At 45.1% G+C, this 20,548-nt stretch overlaps 1 protein-coding gene across 1 annotated transcript in view; it reads right to left on the minus strand.

The window, feature by feature from the left end:
- Positions 1-6,844: 6,844 nt before the first annotated feature.
- The window catches only part of SLC16A2 (solute carrier family 16 member 2), a 132,247-nt gene continuing 118,543 nt past the window's right edge, over positions 6,845-20,548 (minus strand). The window contains exons 4-6 of the mRNA XM_019956352.2: positions 19,885-20,028; positions 11,038-11,266; positions 6,845-9,412 (exon numbers count right to left, since the gene is read on the minus strand). Coding sequence (XP_019811911.2) covers positions 9,192-9,412; positions 11,038-11,266; positions 19,885-20,028 — 594 coding nt within the window. The 3' untranslated portion in view covers positions 6,845-9,191. The remainder of the gene's footprint in view (positions 9,413-11,037; positions 11,267-19,884; positions 20,029-20,548) is intronic.

Here is a 20,548-nt window from a genome sequence, read left to right on the forward strand (position 1 = left end):
AGGCTAACAGAATTTTATCAAGAGAACACGCTGTTCATAGCAAAGAACATTTTCCAATAAATCAAGAGATGACTCTACACATGGACATCACCAGATGGTCAATACCAAAATCAGCTTGATTATGTTCTTTGCAGCTGGAGACAGAGAAGCTCTATACAGTCAGCAAAAATAAAACCTGGAGCTGACTGTGGCTCAGGTCCTTATTGCAAAATTCAGGCTTAAATTGAAGGAAGTAGGGAAACTCACTAGCCCATTCTGGTATGACCTAAATCAAATCCCTTCTGATTATACAGTGGAGGTGACAAATAGATCCAAGGGATTAGATATGGTAGACAGAGTGCCAAAAGAACTGTGGACTATGAGAACTAAGAACTATGTTTGTAACATTGTACAGGAGGCAGTGACCAAAACCATCCCAAAGAAAAAGAAATGTAAGAAAACAAAATAGTTGTCTGAGCAAGCTTTGGTGGCTCAGTAGGTAAAGAATCTGCCTGCAATGCTGGAGATGCAGGAGACCCAGGTTTGATCCTTGGGTTGGGAAGATCCTCTGCAGGATGGCATGGCACCCCAATTCAGTATTCTTGCCTGGAGAATCCCATGGAAAGAAGAGCCTGGCAGGCTACACTGCATTGGGTAAAAAAGAGTTGGACACAACTGAGTGACTGAGCACAAGGAGGGTTTACAAACAGCTAAGGAAAGAAGAGAAGTAAAAGGCGAGGGAGAAAGAGAAAGATATACCCAACTGAATGAAGAGTTTCAGAGAATAACAAGGAGAAATAAGAAGGCCTTCTTAAATGAACAATGCAAATAAATAGAGGAAAACAATAGAATGGGAAAGACTAGAGATCTCTTCAAGAAAATTAGAGACATCAAAGGAACATTTCATGCAAAGATGGGCAAGATAAAGGACAGAAGCAGTAAGGACCTATTAATAACAGAAGCAGAAGAGATTGAGAAGAACTGGCAATAATACACAGAAGAACTATACAAGAAAGGTCTTAATGACCTGGATAACCACGATGGTGTGGTCACTCACCTAGAGCCAGACATCCTGGATTGTGAAGTCAAGTGGGCATTAGGAAGTACTACTCTGAACAAAGCTAGTGGACATGATGGGATTCCAGCTGAGATATTTAAAACCCTAAAAGATGATGCTGTTACAGTGGTGCACTCAATGTGCAATCAAATTTGGAACACTCAGCAGTGGCCACAGGACTGGAAAAGGTGAGTTTCATTCCAATCCCAGAGAAGGACAATGCCAAAGAATACTCACACTACCATACAATTGCCTTCATTTCATATGCTAGCAATATTATGCTCAAAATCCTTCAAGCTTGGCTCCTGCAGTCTGTGAACTGAGAGATTCCAGATGTACAAGCTAGTTTTGAAGAGGTAGAGGACCAGAAATCAAATTGCCAGTACTTGTTGGATTGTGGAGAAAGCAAGGGAGTTTCAGAGTCAAGAAAGATTGACTATGCTAAAGCCTTTGACTCTGTGGATCACAAACTGGAAAATTCTTAAAGAGATGGGAGTATGAGACCACTTTACCTGTCACCTGAAAAACCTGTGTGCAGGTCAAGAAGCAACAGTTGGAACTGGACATGGAACAACTGACTGGTTTAAAATTGGGAAAGGAGTACGTCAAGGCTGTGTATTGTCACCCTGCTTATTTAACTTATATGCAGAGTACATCATGAGAAACACTGGGCTGGATGAGTCACAAACTAGAATCAAGATTGCAGGGAGAAGTATCTGCAACCTCAGATATGCAGATGATACCACTCTAATGGCAGAAAGTGAAGAGGAGCTAAAGAGCCTCTTGATGAGGGTGAAAGAGGAGAGTGAAAAATCTGGCTTAAAACTATATTCAAAAAACTAAGATCATGGCATCTGGTCCCATCACTTCATGGCAAATAGAAGGGGAAAAAGTGGAAGCAGTGACCGATTTTATTTTCCTGGGCTCCAAAATCACTGCAGATGGTGACTGCAGCCATGAAATTAAGGGATGCTTGCTCCTCCGAAGGAAAGCTATGACAAAGCTAGACAGCATATTAAAAAGCAGAGACATTACTTTCCTGATAAAGGTCCATATAGTGAAATCTATGTTTTTTCCAGTAGTCATGTACAGATGTAAGAGTTGGACTGTAAAGAAGGTTGAGTGGTGAAGAAATGATGCTTTCACATTGTGATGCTGGAGAAGACTCTTGAGAGTCCCTTGGACTGCAAGGAGATCAAATTAGTCAATTATAAAGGAAATCAGTCCCAAATATTCATTGGAAGGACTGATGCTGAAGCTGATGCTCCAATCCTTTGGCCACCTGATGCAAAGAACTGACTCATTGGAAAAGACCCTGATGCTTCGAAAGATGCAAGGCAGGAGGAGAAGGGGACAACAAAGGATGAGAAGGTTGGATGGCATCCCCAATTCAATGGACGTGAGTTTGAGCAAATTCCAGGAGATAGTGGAAGACAGAGGAGACTGGTGTGCTGCAGTCCATGGGGTCACAAAGAGTTGGACACAACTTAACGACTGAACAACAACAACAAACAATTTTGAGCAAAGAGGAACCCAGAAGACAATACTGTGCACCCCCAGGGAAAGGAAAATCAGAGATTCCTAATTCCTCTTCCACATTCTCCTCCCTGTCCCATTCCCTCCAAAAGAGAGGCTGGGATATGTGGTTAGGACTCTGGCTCAGCTTTTGCTGCTTTCTATGCCTTTATCCTGAGATAAGCCTCGTGAGAGGCTGTAGTGCCACTCACTACCCAGTGCCTTCCTTGAAGGGTAGATTGGGCCTGGGGAACATCAGGTACTAACTCCAGGAGTAGCAAGCAGGCTTTCTGAGAAGTCAAGGGAAAAGAAAGACTTGCTTACTTCCATACTTTCTCTGAGGTGCAGTGGAAAGAGCCTTGGAGAAGGAGTTTGAAAACTGGGATTCAGTTTTTTCCGGGGCTTACTTTCCCTATCTGTAAAACAGACACAGGAGTAGCTGCCTTCCAGTGTTGGGGGGAGGGTCAGGTGTGATGAGAGATATAGGAGCACCTATGACCTGTAAACTGCTCCTCCTAACAGGTGAAGATGCCCTATTATCATTAAAGTGTCCTCAGTGTCCAAATATGCTGGGGGAAGGCTCTTGTGTTCTTGGAGCTCAAGGATGAAAGGAGTGTGTCCGTGCACATGTATGTGGGAGGTCTTGGACTGACAGGAGGAATCTCTGGCCTTTATAGGCTTTAAGGCAGAAGAATCTGCAAGGCTGGGCCTCAGAAGACTCCATCTTGGGGAGAGAAAGGATGTATGTGCATGTGTGTGGGAGGGCAGTGGAGATGGTTGCCCTGGCCCCCTCTTTCACCCCTTCTTAGGCAACCAGCTGAAGGAAGTAGGTTGTTGGAGAGTAAGGTGGAGGAGTGTTGGGTGGGGAACAAATTGAGGGGGCAGGTCTTAAAGTTAACCTGTTCCATTCCTGGTGATCTGTCCAGGTTTTAAGGAGGGTTCTGAACCCTAGGAAATCCTGCTAGTTCACCTGTGTGAGCCTAGGGCATCTGGTGGGTGCTCACCTTCATCTTGAGTAGGATCTGGGGACACTGTTTTGGGAGAGCCGGCCTGAATTAAGAGCTTTGATCAGCCAGTGTGGTTGTCCCTTGGGGGTTCTGGGACAACTTTTATGGGGACAGCCAACCCAGGGTTGGAGGTTGGAGAGAAGAGAGAGGAGGATAGCTGCTCTGGGCCAGAGCAGAGCATTTTCTGAAGGTAGTTCTTGCTTCTAGTCTCCTCATACTGGCAGGCCTCCTGCCTGGAATCTCTTGCATGTGAACATGCTAAGTCACTTCAGTCATGTCCAACTCTTTGCAACCCTATGGACTACAGCCTGACAGGCTCCTCTGTCCATGGAATTTTCCAGGGAAATACTGGAGTGGATTGCCCATTTCCTCCTCCATGGGATCTTCCCAACCCAGGGATGGAAGCACATCTCTTATGTCTCCCGAATTGGTAGGTGGTTCTTTACCACCAGCACCACCTGGGATGCCCTTAGGTCCTTGCTAGTTGCAGGTTGACCCCACCATCAGGACCTTGGGGACAGATCTGGTAGGGAGCCGCTGGGGTGGGGGGCTTGTTATTGGATGGCCCAGACAGAATCACCTCCAGGTTTCTCGACCCAAAGCTTGATGGGGGCGACAATGCTGCAATCCCTGGTGGTGGTGGCCCGGGCAGGGCAGTGGGAGTGGGGTACTGAGGAGGAGCTGAGGTCAGGACATGCCCAGCTGCTGTCTATCCATCTGGCTCCCCAGACAGTTGGCAGGGCCCGGAGTTGGGCCCTCCCACCTTCTTTCCCACCCTCTTCCTCTGAGAGGGAAGACTTGGTTTTCCTGGATGGGTCTGATTCCCATTTGAGTAGCAGGAGCAGATGCGTTTCAGTTGGCACGTCTCCCGGGTTCCGATGCCTTCCAGACAGGGAAATGGATGGAAAGCCACGGAGGGGGAAGAACCACCCACCACCCTGCTTAAAGTGACCCGAAGTCAGTGGGAGGACCAGGAGAGCAGCCAGGGCCGGTGAGCTGCCCCCCACCCAAGCCCCATCTCCATCCTCAGGCATTCTCCAAGTTGGAGTGGGCATGGGGATCTGGCGGGAAATGGTGCCGGCTAGCACTCACATCTGCAGATCCCACGGCCCAGTCCCCAGTCGTTGCGAGGGCAGTGTAGGGTGGGTGTGTGTTGGGGAAAGTAGGGTAGTGGTCGCCCCGCCCCTTTCTAGTTCCCCATCTCTGGGGCAGGTGGGACAGGGGAATGAGGAGGCCCTGGGCCAGGGTTGTCGGACAGCCGAAGTCAGACCCCCATGTCGACTGGCCAGCAGGAACACCCATGAGTTAGCTCTGTCCTTCTCTCCCTCCAGCTGGACGTGGGTTGACACTTGTTAGTCGTGAGCAATGGACTAATTTTATCTCGCCCCGGCTCAGCAAGAAACCAACGCTGAGGAGAGTGTAGTTCTTCTGAGAGGTTCTGGCCGGGGGAGGCCAGTCTTAGGGCAAAAGGGAGGGGGAAATGCTGAGGCCTCCATCCCGGAAGGGGCGTGGTGGCCCCTGCCTGTGCCAAAGGCTTTAAGGTCCATAGGCTCCAGGCACTGGGATCCAGAAGAGGAAAAGGCATCTTGGAAAGCAGGTAGTTCAAATTCCTTCTTGTGTTTCTTCTCTTTTTTCTCCACTTCTGTTCCTTTCATTCGCGAAATCCCTGGGTTCTAACAAAATGCCTGTCAAAGCAGGTCCCTAGAAAATATTACTGCAATGATTTGAAAACCAGGCATGGAACTTTGCTTCTTGTGACCACTAGAGAGAGCTGAAACGCAAGATTTGAAAGGCCTTCTAAAGTAAAGCCTTCTCAATGCCTGCAGAAGTTGGGTATTTAATCCCTTTTCTTATTCTTCTGGAGTCTCCTCTACATTTCAGCTTATTAGAATTTGAACTTGCTTCAAAGGCTGTGGTTCAAACCAGCACCCACGCTATCTAAGCACCAGCTGTCAGAGACCAGGGTTTTGCTGGAGGACCTGTAGTTCCTGTTAGCTGGCCTGCTCTGCTGCTGTGAAGAGGCAGGGAACTGCTGGTTGCCTCTTCAGACACGAAAAGGCTTTGAAATCTAATGATCCTGAGTGATCAAACACAGACTAGGGCCTTGGAGCTCCTAGAGGAGGGATCGAGGGGGCAGCAGACCTTGGGTGGGAGAGCCTGGGGCCAGGCAGCAGAACAGGGTAATTAGTCTCAGTGGGAAGAGATGAGGCTGGTGGCTTGAGGATGCCTGCACTGAGTCAGGGGAGAAACAATAGCCAAGAGCTGGGTGGTAAACCACCTTCTTGCAAAGGAAACCAGTCCCTTCCACTCCTATCCTGTCCAGTGTATAGCCACAGGGAGATTGGCTTTATTTGTATGTCTTGGGTTGCTGAGGCTAGAAGGGCAATAGGTGGGACCAGCTCTCCAAGGCTAAGGCTGCATGAAAGTCTGGAATGGCTTGAGAAGAGAGAATTCCAAAAGTGTATGTCAGTTGGAAGTGAGAGTTAATTGTGAAAAAATGGGCTATGCTAAAAGTCAGATTTGGCTCAGATTTCATTTTTGCTTGGAGCTGGTCCTGCCAACACTCATTTGCAGATGGGTTCGATATGTACTTGTTGAATGAAGTGGGCAAGTTATTTCCCCCTCCTTGTGTCAGATTCTTCATCTGTGAAATGAGAGGTTTGGACTGGACTGGAAGTCAGTGACCTGAGTTCAAAGTTTCAACCTACTCTGTCACTGATTTTCTGTGTGAACCTGCTGCAGTGCCTTTTATCCAGACATTAGTGTCCCCAGTTAAATTCAATGCAGAGTATGAACAACAGACATTCTAAGGTTATACTTTGTCATTGCTATAGATCTCTCTTCTGTGTTACCCTCAATTTTAGGCTGCTGCTTGGTTATATAACCCAACTATACTAGTCACTTCAAGTTACCCCATCAATAACAAGGGAGAAGAAAAGGGGCTTACACTGGATTATTGGCAAGGTCTTTGATAGTTTTCAACACGGCATTCTTGTAACAAGGTGGTAGCTTTGGTGGGACCTCTACTCCAACCCAGCCACTAACCATGTTCTCATTTTGTGAAGTAAACACTTTTTCACTTCAGAGCTCCCTAAAAATCCAATCCTAGTTGGATTAGTTCACCCAACTTCAAACCCCTATATAGCTCCTTCTCCAATTTCTGCTCTCACAAAATATAGACCCTGGCAGAAATTTGATGTGAAATGATTTCAGTTCTGAAGTTAAACTTCTGCTGTTAACCAGATTAGGACTATTTCACCAGTGTAGGCAACATACACACCAAAGCTGGATTTTTAGATTTGTTTATTTTGTTCCAAACCTTTTGAGTATTTAAATGTCCCAGATCTCAAGCTCCCAAGTTTTGTTCATTCTCCTTGATTTAACTGTAGTGCATAAGAAGCCGCATCTTACCCTAAATATTAATACTGTGCTGCTTTCACCAACCAACATTCTCCCCAAAAGTGCACAAGCACACACATGCACATGTACATGTGTGGAAGAAGTAAACTGACACCTTGCCATGTTATATGACACCTGATAGAGCAGATTTGTGACCCATGGATGTCTTTCCTTCATCTGGAGAGAAGTGGGTGGCAGCCTGATTCTTAAGAGCTGTCCACACCGTGAGCAACAAAAGAGGCCCTGCAGAACTGCCCTCAGGTGACTTGGTGGGGGTGGGCAGGGAAGAATGGAATCAGGAGCTTTGTTGCTCCAATATTTTCAGTGTCTTCTTCTGGGAGTTACAAAGCTCCTGGGGGCCAGCTTGTCCTGTTCTACTGCTGTTTGGGATAACAGGGTAGTAATTAGGCAGGCCCCTTCATGTTCACAGAGCCAAGAACCAATGGGTTTTCCTTTGGGGAGTTGATAAGAGCTGGACTGGGACCAATGGAGGGGGCTCCAGAGTTTGGCCTTGAATGAAGTCATCAGAGGCCAACCATGCCCCAGCTGCCTGTCTGTAACGGAAAAACTCATGGGTGGGGACCACTGTCTTCTTTGGAGCTCCTCAGGGGCAACCTAATCCTCCTGGCCCTGGGATGGCTCTGGCTCGGAATAGCAAGTCACTGTTAGCTCTAAGTGACAGCCAAAGTGCCTGGTGAGAAGATTAGGGTAACAGGAATACAACAGAAAAAGACCTAGAATGGGAGAGACACAAAGAGGCTGAATGAAGAAAGTGGGTGAGCTCCTAATAAGGTGAGTTGTGCTAGCTGGACACAGCCTGGCTGGAAATTCTTTTCAGCAAGAGTGCCAGCCAGAGCCTAGGCATAGGGAAGCACCTGGCACCTACTTCAGAGGATGAAGATGGTCCAGAGTCTATCTTCCCTGGCACCTTTAATTCCCACTAACTGAGTGGTCCAGGATGCCCAGCATGGGGGACACATTGGGTAGTAAAGGCTGTGATGGTTTGCTCTTCCTAAAAGAAGTTTTCCAACCCTATGTGCAGCTGCTGCCTCTACATTTGGGGGATCCAGGTTGGAAATACGATTTTCCCTCAAACAGTTCTTTTCCTGGCTTGGCCCAGGTGAAAATGTTGACCTGTCATGAATAATGAGCGATGGAGGAATTGGTCCTTCCCCAGGTCAATAATTATTGCCCCTCCCCCACCATGCCATTCCCCCTGTCATCAGTCTCCCTCTGCCTCCTGAGATGAGAGGAATTTCTTCACATTTTGACAGGTGGATATAAGGATGGGGAGCTGAGGCAACCTGCAGGTTAATGCATTAGCCCAGAAAATCTGTAAAAATCAGTGAATGGAACTTTATAGTGTTTAAGGTCCCTTTCCTATGTGATATTCTATTATTCCAGTTGATTATAGGAGCTTGAGCCAAACGGTGAGATGTGGCTCAGCCTGAGATGAGTTGAATTGATGCTAGTGTTAGGGGAGGGTTGGGCCAAGATGAGGGTTGATTGTTCCAGGGTCTGGGTCCCTCCTTTCTTCAAGCTCCCATTAGTCTATGACAGTTATGAAAAGAAATAGAGGTGAATGAGAAGGGAAAAGAGGCAGTGGAGGAATAAAAGGAGGAAGGAAAGAAGGAGGCAGACTGTTAACTAACCTTATGATGGAGAGACTCCCTATACACTTGTAAAATGATGTCACCCACACCTCTTGGGAAGCCACAGCCCTCAGAGACACTGAGGCTAAACAAGATTCCTTGTGTCATTTTACCTCTATGCCCTTTCTGCCACACCTCTCAATGCTTCCTAAGGAAAGATGTCAAGGAATTCCTCAGCACCCAGAGATTTAGATCTTCCCACCAGGCTCCTGGGGATACAGTAGCACCTTTGGCAGCTGCTTTTAGTGGGTGACTAACAAGCTGGGCCAGGAATTCCCATCCTTCTCCTCCCCCAAGAGTTACAAAGTTTATGGAGAGGTTCCAAAGGCCAGGGGGTGATCCCAAGCTTTCCTAAAGCCTGGAAGGAGACGACCCTGGCAAGTTTAAAGGCATTCATGGGGAGAATTTGGTTAATAAGTTTGGAACACCTGGAGCTTTGGCTCCAAGGGGATGGTCAGGTGGCTGAAATGCTGTGTGTGCAGGTTTGGGAACAAGTGTGCTGGTGGCAAAAATGTAAATGCCGAGCAGGGCAAGGTGAAGGGAAAGGTTTGGGGAGGAGCACACGATGGCAAATAAAAGGCATTAGATTGGTTCCTCAGGGGTAGAGGAGCCCGGCAGCAGCTCTCCATTGGGGTCTGGGTCAGGGGTCAGCATCTTATCCTTGCTGGAATCCCTTTGCTCTTTCTTGAACATCCTTTGATGCATCAGAGGGACGAACAAGAGGATTACTGCCCCAACGATTGGGGGTACACCGGCAAAGTAGAAGGCCACATGATAGTCCCCAAAACAGTTGCGGAGGAGGCCTGAAAAGTTAACAGAGACAAGTCAAGTTTAGCTTTGCTCTACTATACAAAGATGTTCTCTGCTTCTTTTAGAAGCCATCAAAATGCCTATCCAGAGAATCTTGGCCTGTACTGCCTTGACCTGGGAGCCCAACTCAGTTTAAACACTCCTTGATGGAAGACACAAAACCTCTATTACAAAGACAAGCAGCTCCTCCCTGAGCCACTGAGACTGTAGGCTCTTGAGGCAAATGCTTATTATGAAAGAGGCAAATGAAACTTCTCAAAGTTCTCCATTTTTTACTTTCATAAGCTACAGTTAACTTCTAGTCACTCCAAGGTATGGAGATAGGTATGGAGGGAGGCTATTTTAAAAGAACACAGAAGATGACCAAGACTTGTCTTGGTTCACAGCGATACACCTTCTCACACCCAACTTAGGCTAGAGTGTTCTTATGTAATAATTCAGCCAAGTTCCCTTTTTCCCTTTCTTTGAAGTGCCCATTTGCCCTAAGAGGAGGCTAGGGTTAGGGTTAGGGTTAGGGTATAGGTGTGTCTTTCCTTCAAGTTACAGATATGGTTGGCCCCTCTGGGTTCTTCTAGGTTGCCAGTGTGGTGAATGTGTTTGGCATGGTACATGGAGTCTTCTCTGCTCACCTCCAGAAGCTAATGTGGGATACCTCATAGGGAGGTTGAGCCCAGAAACAGTACTAATGAAAGGCAGGTAGGTCCTGGGGCTGCTTAGGAGGTAAGCAAGTGGAAAGAGATATGGGTTCTGGGATCCACATTTGGAATCAGGAGTTAGGTAAAGGCTCGCCTCCCCCAGTGGACAGTGTGGCCATTGTACAATGGCCTGAGTAGGAGCCTTTGTCACTGTAATGCAGTACAACCAGTGCCCTCACAACACCTGGCACTGAACTGGTATTCAAGGAATAATTGTTGAGTTAGCCTAGTTGGCTAGCTTAAGAGACACTATCCCATGAATCAATATTTGCAATAAATCATAAAGAGAGGAAATGATGTCTCTTATTAGTTTTCTTTGTTTCTTGTGTTCTCTAGGGTACAAACCATGCCCTCCTTGGAAGTAGAAAGAGAAATTAGGAGTGCTGAAAGATGGCAAGCCAACACTTTGCCTGTTGCCTGCTATAAGTGAGCTTCATTGGTCCAGTCTTGAGTTGTGGTCTTAATTAAATGTTTTCTACAGGCTCAGTTCAGAAGTTGGTAGGGGAAGGAGGGATGTCTCTAAGTATTAATAAAACCAGGGCCCACTTTTGTTTCTCTTCCTGCTCAACTACCTTGAAAATAATTACTTGCTTGTGAAGACAGAGAGAGAGAGAGAAGATTTGGGTTCAATAGAATGGTCAGAAGGCCAAACCCATTATTCTCTCTGCCCTCCTGGAATCAGCCATGCTGTCTACAATAAAAACTCACAGCCATGAAATGCCCATCCCCTCAAATGAATCCATGCACATATACTGTGCTTAGTCTCTTTCATCAATAGTGGTAAGAGGTTTCATGCACTCTGATGAGACTACTTGAAGAGAGAAGAGGGAGAAAGGGACTTTAAGCAGAGGCAATTAGGAGGGCTAGGTCCCAAGGAAAACAGGACTCCCCCACTCATGCTCTCCCTGCAATGTTAAACTCACCTGCAATGGGGGGTCCAGCAATCATTGGCAGGGCCATCATACCCAGGAGGTAGCCAATGGCCTGTGAGGCCTGCATTGGGCCCACCAGCTCAAATGCGATGGGGGCCATGATGGTGATGAAGAAGCCATCGCACAGGCCCAGGAAGAGGCAGACAACGATGAGGCCCCCGAAGCCCCGGCAGAGGGGAATCATCATGGACATCAGGCCCAGGAGCAAGAAGGAGATGACCTAAAGGAACAACAGCCTGAGGTCATGTTGTGCTTGCCCATGAAGCCCACATAGTAAATCACATCTCCTTCTCAGGGCCTTATTTATACAGTCTGTAAAATGGGGCAAAGTGTTAGTTGCTCAGTTGTGTCCCACTCTTTGTGACCCCCATGGACTGTAGCCCACCAGGCTCCTCTGTCCATGGAATTCTCCAGGCAAGAATACTGGAGTGGGTAGCCATTCCCTTCTCCAGGGGATCTTCCAAACCCAGGGATTGGACCCATGTCTCCCACATTGCAGGCGGGAGATTCTTCAGCATCTGAGCCACCAGGGAAGCCCATGAAAAATGGGACAAGGGGATGTCAACAGAAAGCCCAGTGGACTAAATAGTTACTTAAGTTCCTTCTAAGTCATTTAGAAGGACTTAGAATTCAAAGTTTTAAAGAGAGCCCCTATTTAACGTTGATTGTCAAGATTTTTAAAAGAAAGGACATGGCCCCTGTCCTCAAGAAGATGTCTTTTGACTAGACTCTGAGATAAAGGGAATTGCTGTTTCTGCTTTCTGATCCTGTGTTTGTCTGCCACAGGCATCAGGGTCTGGAACCAGACCATGCTGGTGTTTTCATATCCAAGTTAGATTTAGGAAGAGGAAGGGGAGGAAGTGAGGATGACTTGAATAATGATTAGATGGGGGCATGAATGGAAGGCACAGCTTCCTGAAATGGGGAAGGATCCAGTGCCCATTTTTGTGGGAGACTGCCAAAAGCAGTTTTCTAAAAGAAAACACCTTAGTATTAGGGAGACCACCAGGAGGTTCACCCAGGTTCTTTAGGTTTTAGGACATGGGACACACCACCATCTCAGATGCTCAAGGCAGTGTGGCTCTGGGGGCTTCTGGATTTGTCTGAGCACCCTGCCAAGGCAACAAAGGGGGCTCTAAGGAGAAGCAGGGCACTCAGAGGAGGTCTAGGGAGCCTGAAGCCAGCCTCGGGGACACTGACTTAGCCACTGGGCTTTCCTTGGGCTGAGTAAAATGACTCTGAAGTAATAAAGCTGCCTTTCCAGTGGTTGGTTTTTCCCTCTCAGTAGAGAGAAGGGCCACTGGAAACAACTGGTTTTTTAAAAAATAATTAGTTAATTTAAAATATGTATTTATTTTTAATTGAAGGATAATTGCTTTACAATATTGTGTTGGTTTCTGGCATACATCTACATGGAATCAACCACAGGTATACAAATGTCCCCTCCCTCTTGAAACTCTCTCCCACCTCCCACCCCATCTCACCCCTTTAGACTGTCACACAGCCCCGAACTGAGTTTCCTGAGTCATACAGTAAATCCGCCCCAGCTGTCTATTTTACATATGGTACTATATATGTTTCCATGCTACTCTCTCCATCCATTCCACCCTCTCCTTCCCATCCTCCCCATGTCTACAAGTAGGTTTTCTATGTCTGCACCTCCAGTGCTGCCCTGCAAAGAGATTCATCAGTACCATCTTTCTAGATTCCATACATATGCATTAACATATGATGTTTTTCTCTTTCTGACTTCACTATAATAGGCTCTAGGTTCATCCACCTCATTAGAACCAACTCAAGTGCATTCCTTTTTTGGGACTGAGTAATAATCCATTGTTTATATGTACCACAACTTCCTTATCCATTCATCTGTCGATGGACATCTAGGTTGCTTCCATGCCTAGCTATTGTAAATAGTGTTGCAATGGACATTGGGGTACATGTGTCTTTTTCAATTATGGTTTCCTCAGGGTATATGCCCAGTAGTGGGATTATTGGGTCATGCTGCTGCTGCTAAGTCACTTCACTCGTGTCCAACTCTTTGCAACCTATGGACCATAGCCCGCCAGGCTTCTCTATCCATGGGATTCTTCAGACAAGAATACTGGAGTGGGTTGCCATGCCCTCTTCCAGGGGACCTTCCCAACCCAGGGATTGAACTCACATCTCTTACATCTCCTGCATTGGCAGACGAGTTCTTTACCACTGGTGCCACCTGGGAAGCCCTTCCTTTGCTGTGCAAAAGCTTTCAAGTTTAATTAGGTCCCACTTGCTTATTTTTGTTTTTATTTCCATTACTCTGGGAGGTGGGACATAGATCTTGCCATGATTTATGTCATAAAACGTTGTGCCTGTGTTTTCCTCTAAGAGCTTTATAGTTTCTCATCTTACATTTAGGTCTTTAATCCATTTTGAGTTTATCTTTGTGTATGATGTTAAGAATTGATGCTTTTGAACTGTGGTGTTGGAGAAGACTCTTGAGAGTCCCTTGGACTGCAAGGAGATCCAACCAGTCCATTCTGAAGGAGATCAGCCCTGGGTGTTCTTTGGAAGGAATGATGCTAAAGCTGAAACTCCAGTACTTTGGCCACCTCATGCGAAGAGTGGACTCACTGGAAAAGACTCTGATGCTGGGAGGGATTGGGGGCAGGAGGAGAAGGGGAAGACAGAGGATGAGATGGCTGGATGGCATCACCGTGATGTTAAGTAGTGTTCTAATTTCATTCTTTTACATGTAGCTGTCCACTTTTCCCAGCATTTCTTATTGAAGAGACTATCTTTTCTCCATTGTATATTCTTGCCTCCTTTGTCAAAGATAAGGTGCCCGTAGGTATGTGGGTTTATCTCTGGGCTTTCTATCTTGTTCCATTGGTTGATATTTCTGTTTTTGTGCCAGTACCAAACTGTTATAATGATGGTAGCTTTGTAGTATAGTCTGAAGTCAGTACAGTTGATTCCTCCAGTTCCATTCTTTCTCAAGATTACTTTAGCTATTCGGGATCTTTTCCCTACAAATTGTGAAATTTTTTGTTCTAGTTCTATGAAAGATACCATTGGTAATTTGATAGGGATTACATTGAATCTGTAGACTGCTTTTGGTAATATAGTTATTTTCACAATATTGATTCTTTCAACCCAGGAACATGGAATATCTCTTCATCTGTTTATGTCATTTTTTTTTTCATCAGTCATATAGTTTCCTGTATACAGCTCTTTTGGCTCCTTGTGTGTGTGTGTGTGTGTGTGTGTGTGTGTGTAGCTCAGTCATGTCTGACTCTTTGCGATCCTATGAACTGTAGCCTGCCAGGCTCCTCTGTCCAAAGTATTCTCCAGGCAAGAATACTGGAGTGGGTTGCCATTTCCTTCTCCATTTGTCTCCTTAGGTAGATTTATTCTTAGGTATTTTATTCTTCTTGGTTGCAGTGGTAAATGGGATTGATTCCTTAATTTCACTTTCTGATTTTTCATTGTTAGTGTATAGGAATGCAAATTATTTCTGTGTATTGATTTTGTATCCTGTGACTTTACTAAATTCACTTATTAGCTCTAGTAATTTTCTGATAGTATATTTAGGGTTTTATATCTATAGTTTCACATCATCTGTGAACAGTGAGAGTTTTACCTCTTCTTTTCCAATCTAGATTCCTTTTATTTCTTTTTCTTCTCTGAGCGTGATAGCTAGGACTTCCAAAACTATGTTGAATAATAGTGGTGAGATTGGGCACCCTTGTGTTGTTCCTGATCTTATAGGGAATGCTTTCAGTTTCCTACCATTGAGAATAATGTTTGCTGTGGGTTTCTTGTATATGGCCTCCTCAGAAATGTAGATGACACCATCCTCATGGCAGAAAGTGAAGAACTAAAGAGCCTATTGATGAAAGTGAAAGAGTTAAAAAGTTGGCTTAAAACTCAACATTCAAAAAACTAAGATCATGGCATCCAGTCCCATCACTTCATGGCAAACAGATGTGGAAACAATGAAAACAGTGACAGACTTTATTTTTTCGGCTCCAAAATCACTGCAGATGGTGACTGCAGCCATGAAATTAAAAGATGTTTGATCCTTGGGAGAAAAGCTATGACCAACCTAGACAGCATATTAAAAACCAGAGACATTACTTTGCTGACAAAGGTCTGTCTAGACAAGGCTATAGTTTTTCCAGTAGTCATGTATGGATGTGACAGTTGGACTATAAAGAAAGCTGAGCACTGAAGAATTAATGCTTTTAAACTGTGGAGTTGGAGAAGACTCTTGAGAGTCCCTTGGACTGCAAGGAGATCAAACCAGTCAATCTTAAAGGAAATCAGTCCTGAATATTAATTGGAAGGACTGATGCTGAAGCTGAAGCTCCAATACTTTGGCCACCTGGTGCAAAGAACTGACTCATTGGAAAAGACCCCGATGCTGAGAAAGATTGACAGCAGGAGGAGAAGGGGACACAAGAGGATGAGATGGTTGGATGGCCTCACCAACTCGGTGGGCATGAGTTTGAGCAAGCTCTGGGAGTTGGTGATTGACAGGGAAGCCTGGCGTGCTGCAGTCCATGGGGTCACAAAGAGTTGGACATGACTGAGTGACTGAACTGAACTAATGTTGAGGTAGGTTTCTCCTATGTCCATTTTTAAAGAATTTTAATCATAAGTGGGTGCTGAGTTTTGTTGAAAGCTTTTTCTGCACCTATTGAGATTATCATATGGCTTTTACCTTTCAATTTGTTAATATGGCATATTGCATTGATTGATTTTCATATATAGATGAATCCTTGCATCCGTGGGATAAAACTGACTTGATCATGGTGTATGATCTTTTTAATGTGTTGTTGGATTCTGTTTGCTAGAATTTTGTTGAGGATTTTTGCATCTATGTTCATCAATGATATTGGCCAGTAATTTTCTTTTTTGTGTGTGTGATGTCTTTATCTGGTTTTGGTATCAGGGTGATGGTGGCCTCATAGAATGAGTTTGGAAGTATTCCTTCCTCTGTAATTTTTCAGAAGAATTTGGAAAGAATAGGCATTAGCTCTTCTCTAAATATTGGATAGAATTCACCTGTGATGCCATCTGGCCCTGGTCTTTTGTTTTTGGGGAGAGTTTTGATCACAGTTTTGATTTCAGTGCTTGTGAGTGGCTTCCTCATAATTTCTGTTTCTTCCTGGTCAGTCTTGGAAGGTTGAATTTTTCTAAGAATCTGTCCATTTCTTCCAGGTTGTCCATTTTATGGGCAAATAGTTCATAAAACTCTTGTATGATCCTTTGTGTTTCTGTGATGTCTGTTGCAATTTCTTTTTCATTTCTAATTTTGTTGGTTTGATTCATTTCCCTTTATCTTGATGAGTCTGGCTAGTCGTTTGTCAATTTTGTATATCTTCTCAAAGAACCAGCTTTTAGTTTTATTAATCTTTACTATTGTTTCCTTCATTTCTTTTTTGTTTATTTCTGCTTTAATCTTTGATTTCTTTACTTGTACTAACTTGGGTTTTTTTGTTCTTTTTCTAGTTGTTTTACGTGTAAAGTTAGGCCTGGCGTGCTGTGATTCATGGGGTCACAAAGAGTTGGACACGACTGAGCAACTGAACTGAACTGAACTGAGGCCTCCCTGTCCATCACCAACTCCCGGAGTTCACTCAAACTCACGTCCATCGAGTCGGTGATGCCATCCAGCCATTTCATCCTGTCGTCCCCTTTTCCTCCTGCCCCCAATCCCTCCCAGCATCAGAGTCTTTTCCAATGAGTCCACTCTTCACATGAGGTGGCCAAAGTACTGGAGTTTCAGCTTTAGCATCATTCCTTCCAAAGAACACCCAGGGCTGATCTCCTTCAGAATGGACTGGTTGGATCTCCTTGCAGTCCAAGGGACTCTCAAGAGTCTTCTCCAACACCACAGTTCAAAAGCATCAATTCTTCAGTGCTCAGCTTTCTTCACAGTCCAACTCTCACATCCATACATGACCACTGGAAAAACCATAGCCTTGACTAGATGGACCTTTGTTGGCAAAATAATGTCTCTGCTTTTGAATATGCTATCTAGGTTGGTCATAACTTTCTTTCCAAGGAGTAAGCATCTTTTAATTTCATGGCTGCAATCATCATCTGCAGTGATTTTGGAGCCCCCCCAAAATAAATTCTGACACTGTTTCCACTGTTTCCCCATCTATTTGCCATGAAGTGATGGGACCAGATGCTATGATCTTAGTTTTCTGAATGTTGAGCTTTAAGCCAACTTTGTCACTCTTCTTTCACTTTCATCAAGAGGCTCTTTAGTTCTTCACTTTCTGCCATGAGGGTGGTGTCATCTGCATATCTGAGGTTATTGATATTTCTCCCGGCAATCTTGATTCCAGCTTGTGCTTCTTCCAGCCCAGCGTTTCTCATGATGTACTCTGCATATAAGTTAACTGGTGGCAATTACTATCTATTGTATCTAGCTGCCTCTTAATATCCTCCATGAGGCTTTGCCAAGGTTTGGAAATTAAAAATCCCTCTTGGAACAAAGAAACAGGTTTCAAGATTTGACCCAAAGTGAGGTTGTCCAGCAAGTTGTCACTATTTGCTTTCCAACAGACTGTCCAGGGGCTTTACACCAGACACATGTGCCTCTCTGTCAGTAGTAGGAGCCAGAAGGTCTAGTGGATGACTTTTCTGAACCTGAAGCTATGTACACTACTTTCCTCTCCCAGACCTGTACTCCTGCTCTGACCCAGGGAGAAAGGGAGGCAAATTCTTGTGAGCAGCTCAAGAGGAAGAAGTTCATTCATTGTTTCATGCCCTCAGCCTAAGACACTTACCAGCACAATGTGTTTGAACAAATCACTTTCCCTCTCTGGGCCTCAGTTCCTCAGTTTATAAAATGAGGAATTTGGGACTATGAGTTGATGAAGATATGTTTCAGCTTTAAAGCTCCAAGATTATTTTTTTAAGTGGCAAAACTGGGTCAACTAAGAGTGAGAAAAGGGAGAGAATGTTGGATAGGTAGGGGAAATGGACAGCAGAAGCACTGAGCCATAAGCCTAGTACTGTTTCTGACTGGTTATTGCCTCTTCCTCCCTTGGAACAATAGAAAACAAGAGCTGCTTGGGCTCTACCTCTCTCCTAGGGAATATGTTGAGAAATTAACTATATGGGTAGGCAAAGGCTACTTCCACTCCTCAAGATAAAGCCCTGGCCCAATGCTAACTCGGAGAAGGCAATGGCAACCCACTCCAGTGTTCTTGCCTGGAGAATCCCAGGGACGGGGGAGCCTGGTGGGCTGCCATCTATGGGGTCGCACAGAGTCGGACACGACTGAAGCGACTTAGCAGCAGAAGCAATGCTAACTTACCCTGATTTCCAGCACCCTTTGGCCACAATGGGGACATGTGGAAGAAGCTGGGAAAGCCACACATAGTCCTATACAAAAAGCCACCCAGGTAAGGTCTTGCTGATATTGGCACAGGAAATTAAATTTTCATAATTGGTTTATCTCAATCACAGGCTTTTGGTTTGACCTTGGTCAAGTCACTTATCATGTCTGGGACTTGGTTCTGCCATCCATCACTTAGGGTAAAGCAGAATATGAAAAGAATGCTACATAGGAATTCAGCTCTGCCATGACTATCTGAGTCTTTTCCTTGGTTTCTCCATCACTGTAATGAGAGGTTGGATTGGATGGACCATAATGGCGCCCCTAAGCTCTGACAAAGCAGATTCACCAGCTCTTGCAAATCTAACACAAAGTTAAAAACAATAGGAAACCTTATTCATATCCTCATCCAAGATATATGAGGGTATTTAGGAAAAGAGTTGGGGCTATCAGAAGACAGAGAAATCCCTGCTGTGTGTAGTCAGGGCCTCTTAGAAGTGCTTTCAGGACATCTCCAGTAGAGTCATAATTCAACCACCTTCCTAATGGATTCCTTATGACCCATATGTTATCTGGGGCTGCTGTTACTCCTCCATAGGGTTCCACACTTGAGTACCTTCTGGTACACTTGCTACCTCTGCTGTAGCAAGAAGCATGGGCCAGGTCAGAAAGACAATATTGTTATCCAGTAGATAAAGACAGCTTGAGCAGTAGTCTGTATTCAAGCCAGACCAGAGCCTAGTTCACACAGAAAGTGGCCTCTCAAGCATGGATACTGCCCACAATATGAGGCTACCTGTGTCACTTTGAGAAAGAATATGAGTTTGCATAGTTAAAACATTTTTTACTTCTCAAAGCCTGGTCACATCTTTATTTCTTTTGATCCTCACCTGTGAGGTGAGATAGGAAGGAAAGAATTATTCTCATTGTACAGAAGAGGAAAGTGAGACCTGGAGAGGGCAAGTGAGGTCTGGCCTTTTCTGGCACTTTTTTTGTGTCCATCAAGAGGATGGCATTTGAGAGCCAGTGTTTGATGCCAAGTAGTTCTGGAGGTATAAGAAATGATGCACTTGGGCCTAGAAGAGAGAGACATTGGGCCACAGAGTACTACAGATGCCTAAGACCCTCCAAGAAAGAGTAAGGTGCCAATGAGTTCAGTCCTCAAGGCAGGCAACATCTAATTCCTGGCTTCAGTTTCCCTCTCTCAGATGGTAGAACTTCTATAAATAAATATTTTCTTTGAAAGTGTTCTTAGAGTTTCCATTTACAGTGGCTGCTCTCACTAGATCCTTATTCCATCTTGAGGAAGGAGCAGAACAGGGATGATGACCTTCACTTGAAACCTAGGGAAACTGAGGCTTTGAGACTTTAATTGATTTCCCATGTTACATAGCAAGCTGTGTCAGATATACCCTACCATTATATCCCAAAGGCTGGAGATAACCTAGCATCATGTGGAAGGCTGTTCTGTCCAGAGTAGACAGGGTGGTCACACTCACCTGCAAGTAGATCTTCTTAAGTCCAGGAATGGAGTCACTGACACGGCCTGACACAAGGCGCCCAAGGCCTGAGGTAGCCCCAATACACACCAAGAGCACCCAGGTCTGCTTGATTTCCAAGAATTCCTCTTCCACATACTTCATCTGAAAAGCATAACACCAGGCCCCCAGGATAAGAGGAAGAAGAAGATCTGACTGGTTAATTGTTGGCATACCCAGAATCCTCTACTGCTTACTTCCCTGGAACATAACAAGAGTGATTTCTCCTGCAGCCCCCTCCCCTGTAGCCTTAGCTCCAGAACCAGCTCTCTGGTTGTTTCCAACAGCTTAAAAGGCTGCATATCCCTTGGCTCTCTGGATTTTGGGCTTCTGAGCAACAGCTCAGTGGACAGTGCGTATCTCTAAGCCTCTTCCAAGCCTTGGCAGGACAGAATACAGCTTTAACAACTGAAAAAAATCTAGGAGTTCCTTTATTGTCTCCCCATTCCCTGACCCAGAACTGACAGCCTAGGGTAACAACAGGTCACCAAGGGAGAAGGATCCATCAGCTTCCAGGTAACACTCCAAAACTATGTTTTAAGAAACACAATGTCTGTGGAAGATAGCAGCTGGAAACAACCAACATTTCTATGATCATGTAAGTTGGGTAGATGCTGGTTAAACA

Source organism: Bos indicus, chromosome X (assembly GCF_029378745.1).
Source record: "Bos indicus isolate NIAB-ARS_2022 breed Sahiwal x Tharparkar chromosome X, NIAB-ARS_B.indTharparkar_mat_pri_1.0, whole genome shotgun sequence".
Classification (NCBI taxonomy): Eukaryota; Metazoa; Chordata; class Mammalia; order Artiodactyla; family Bovidae; genus Bos; species Bos indicus.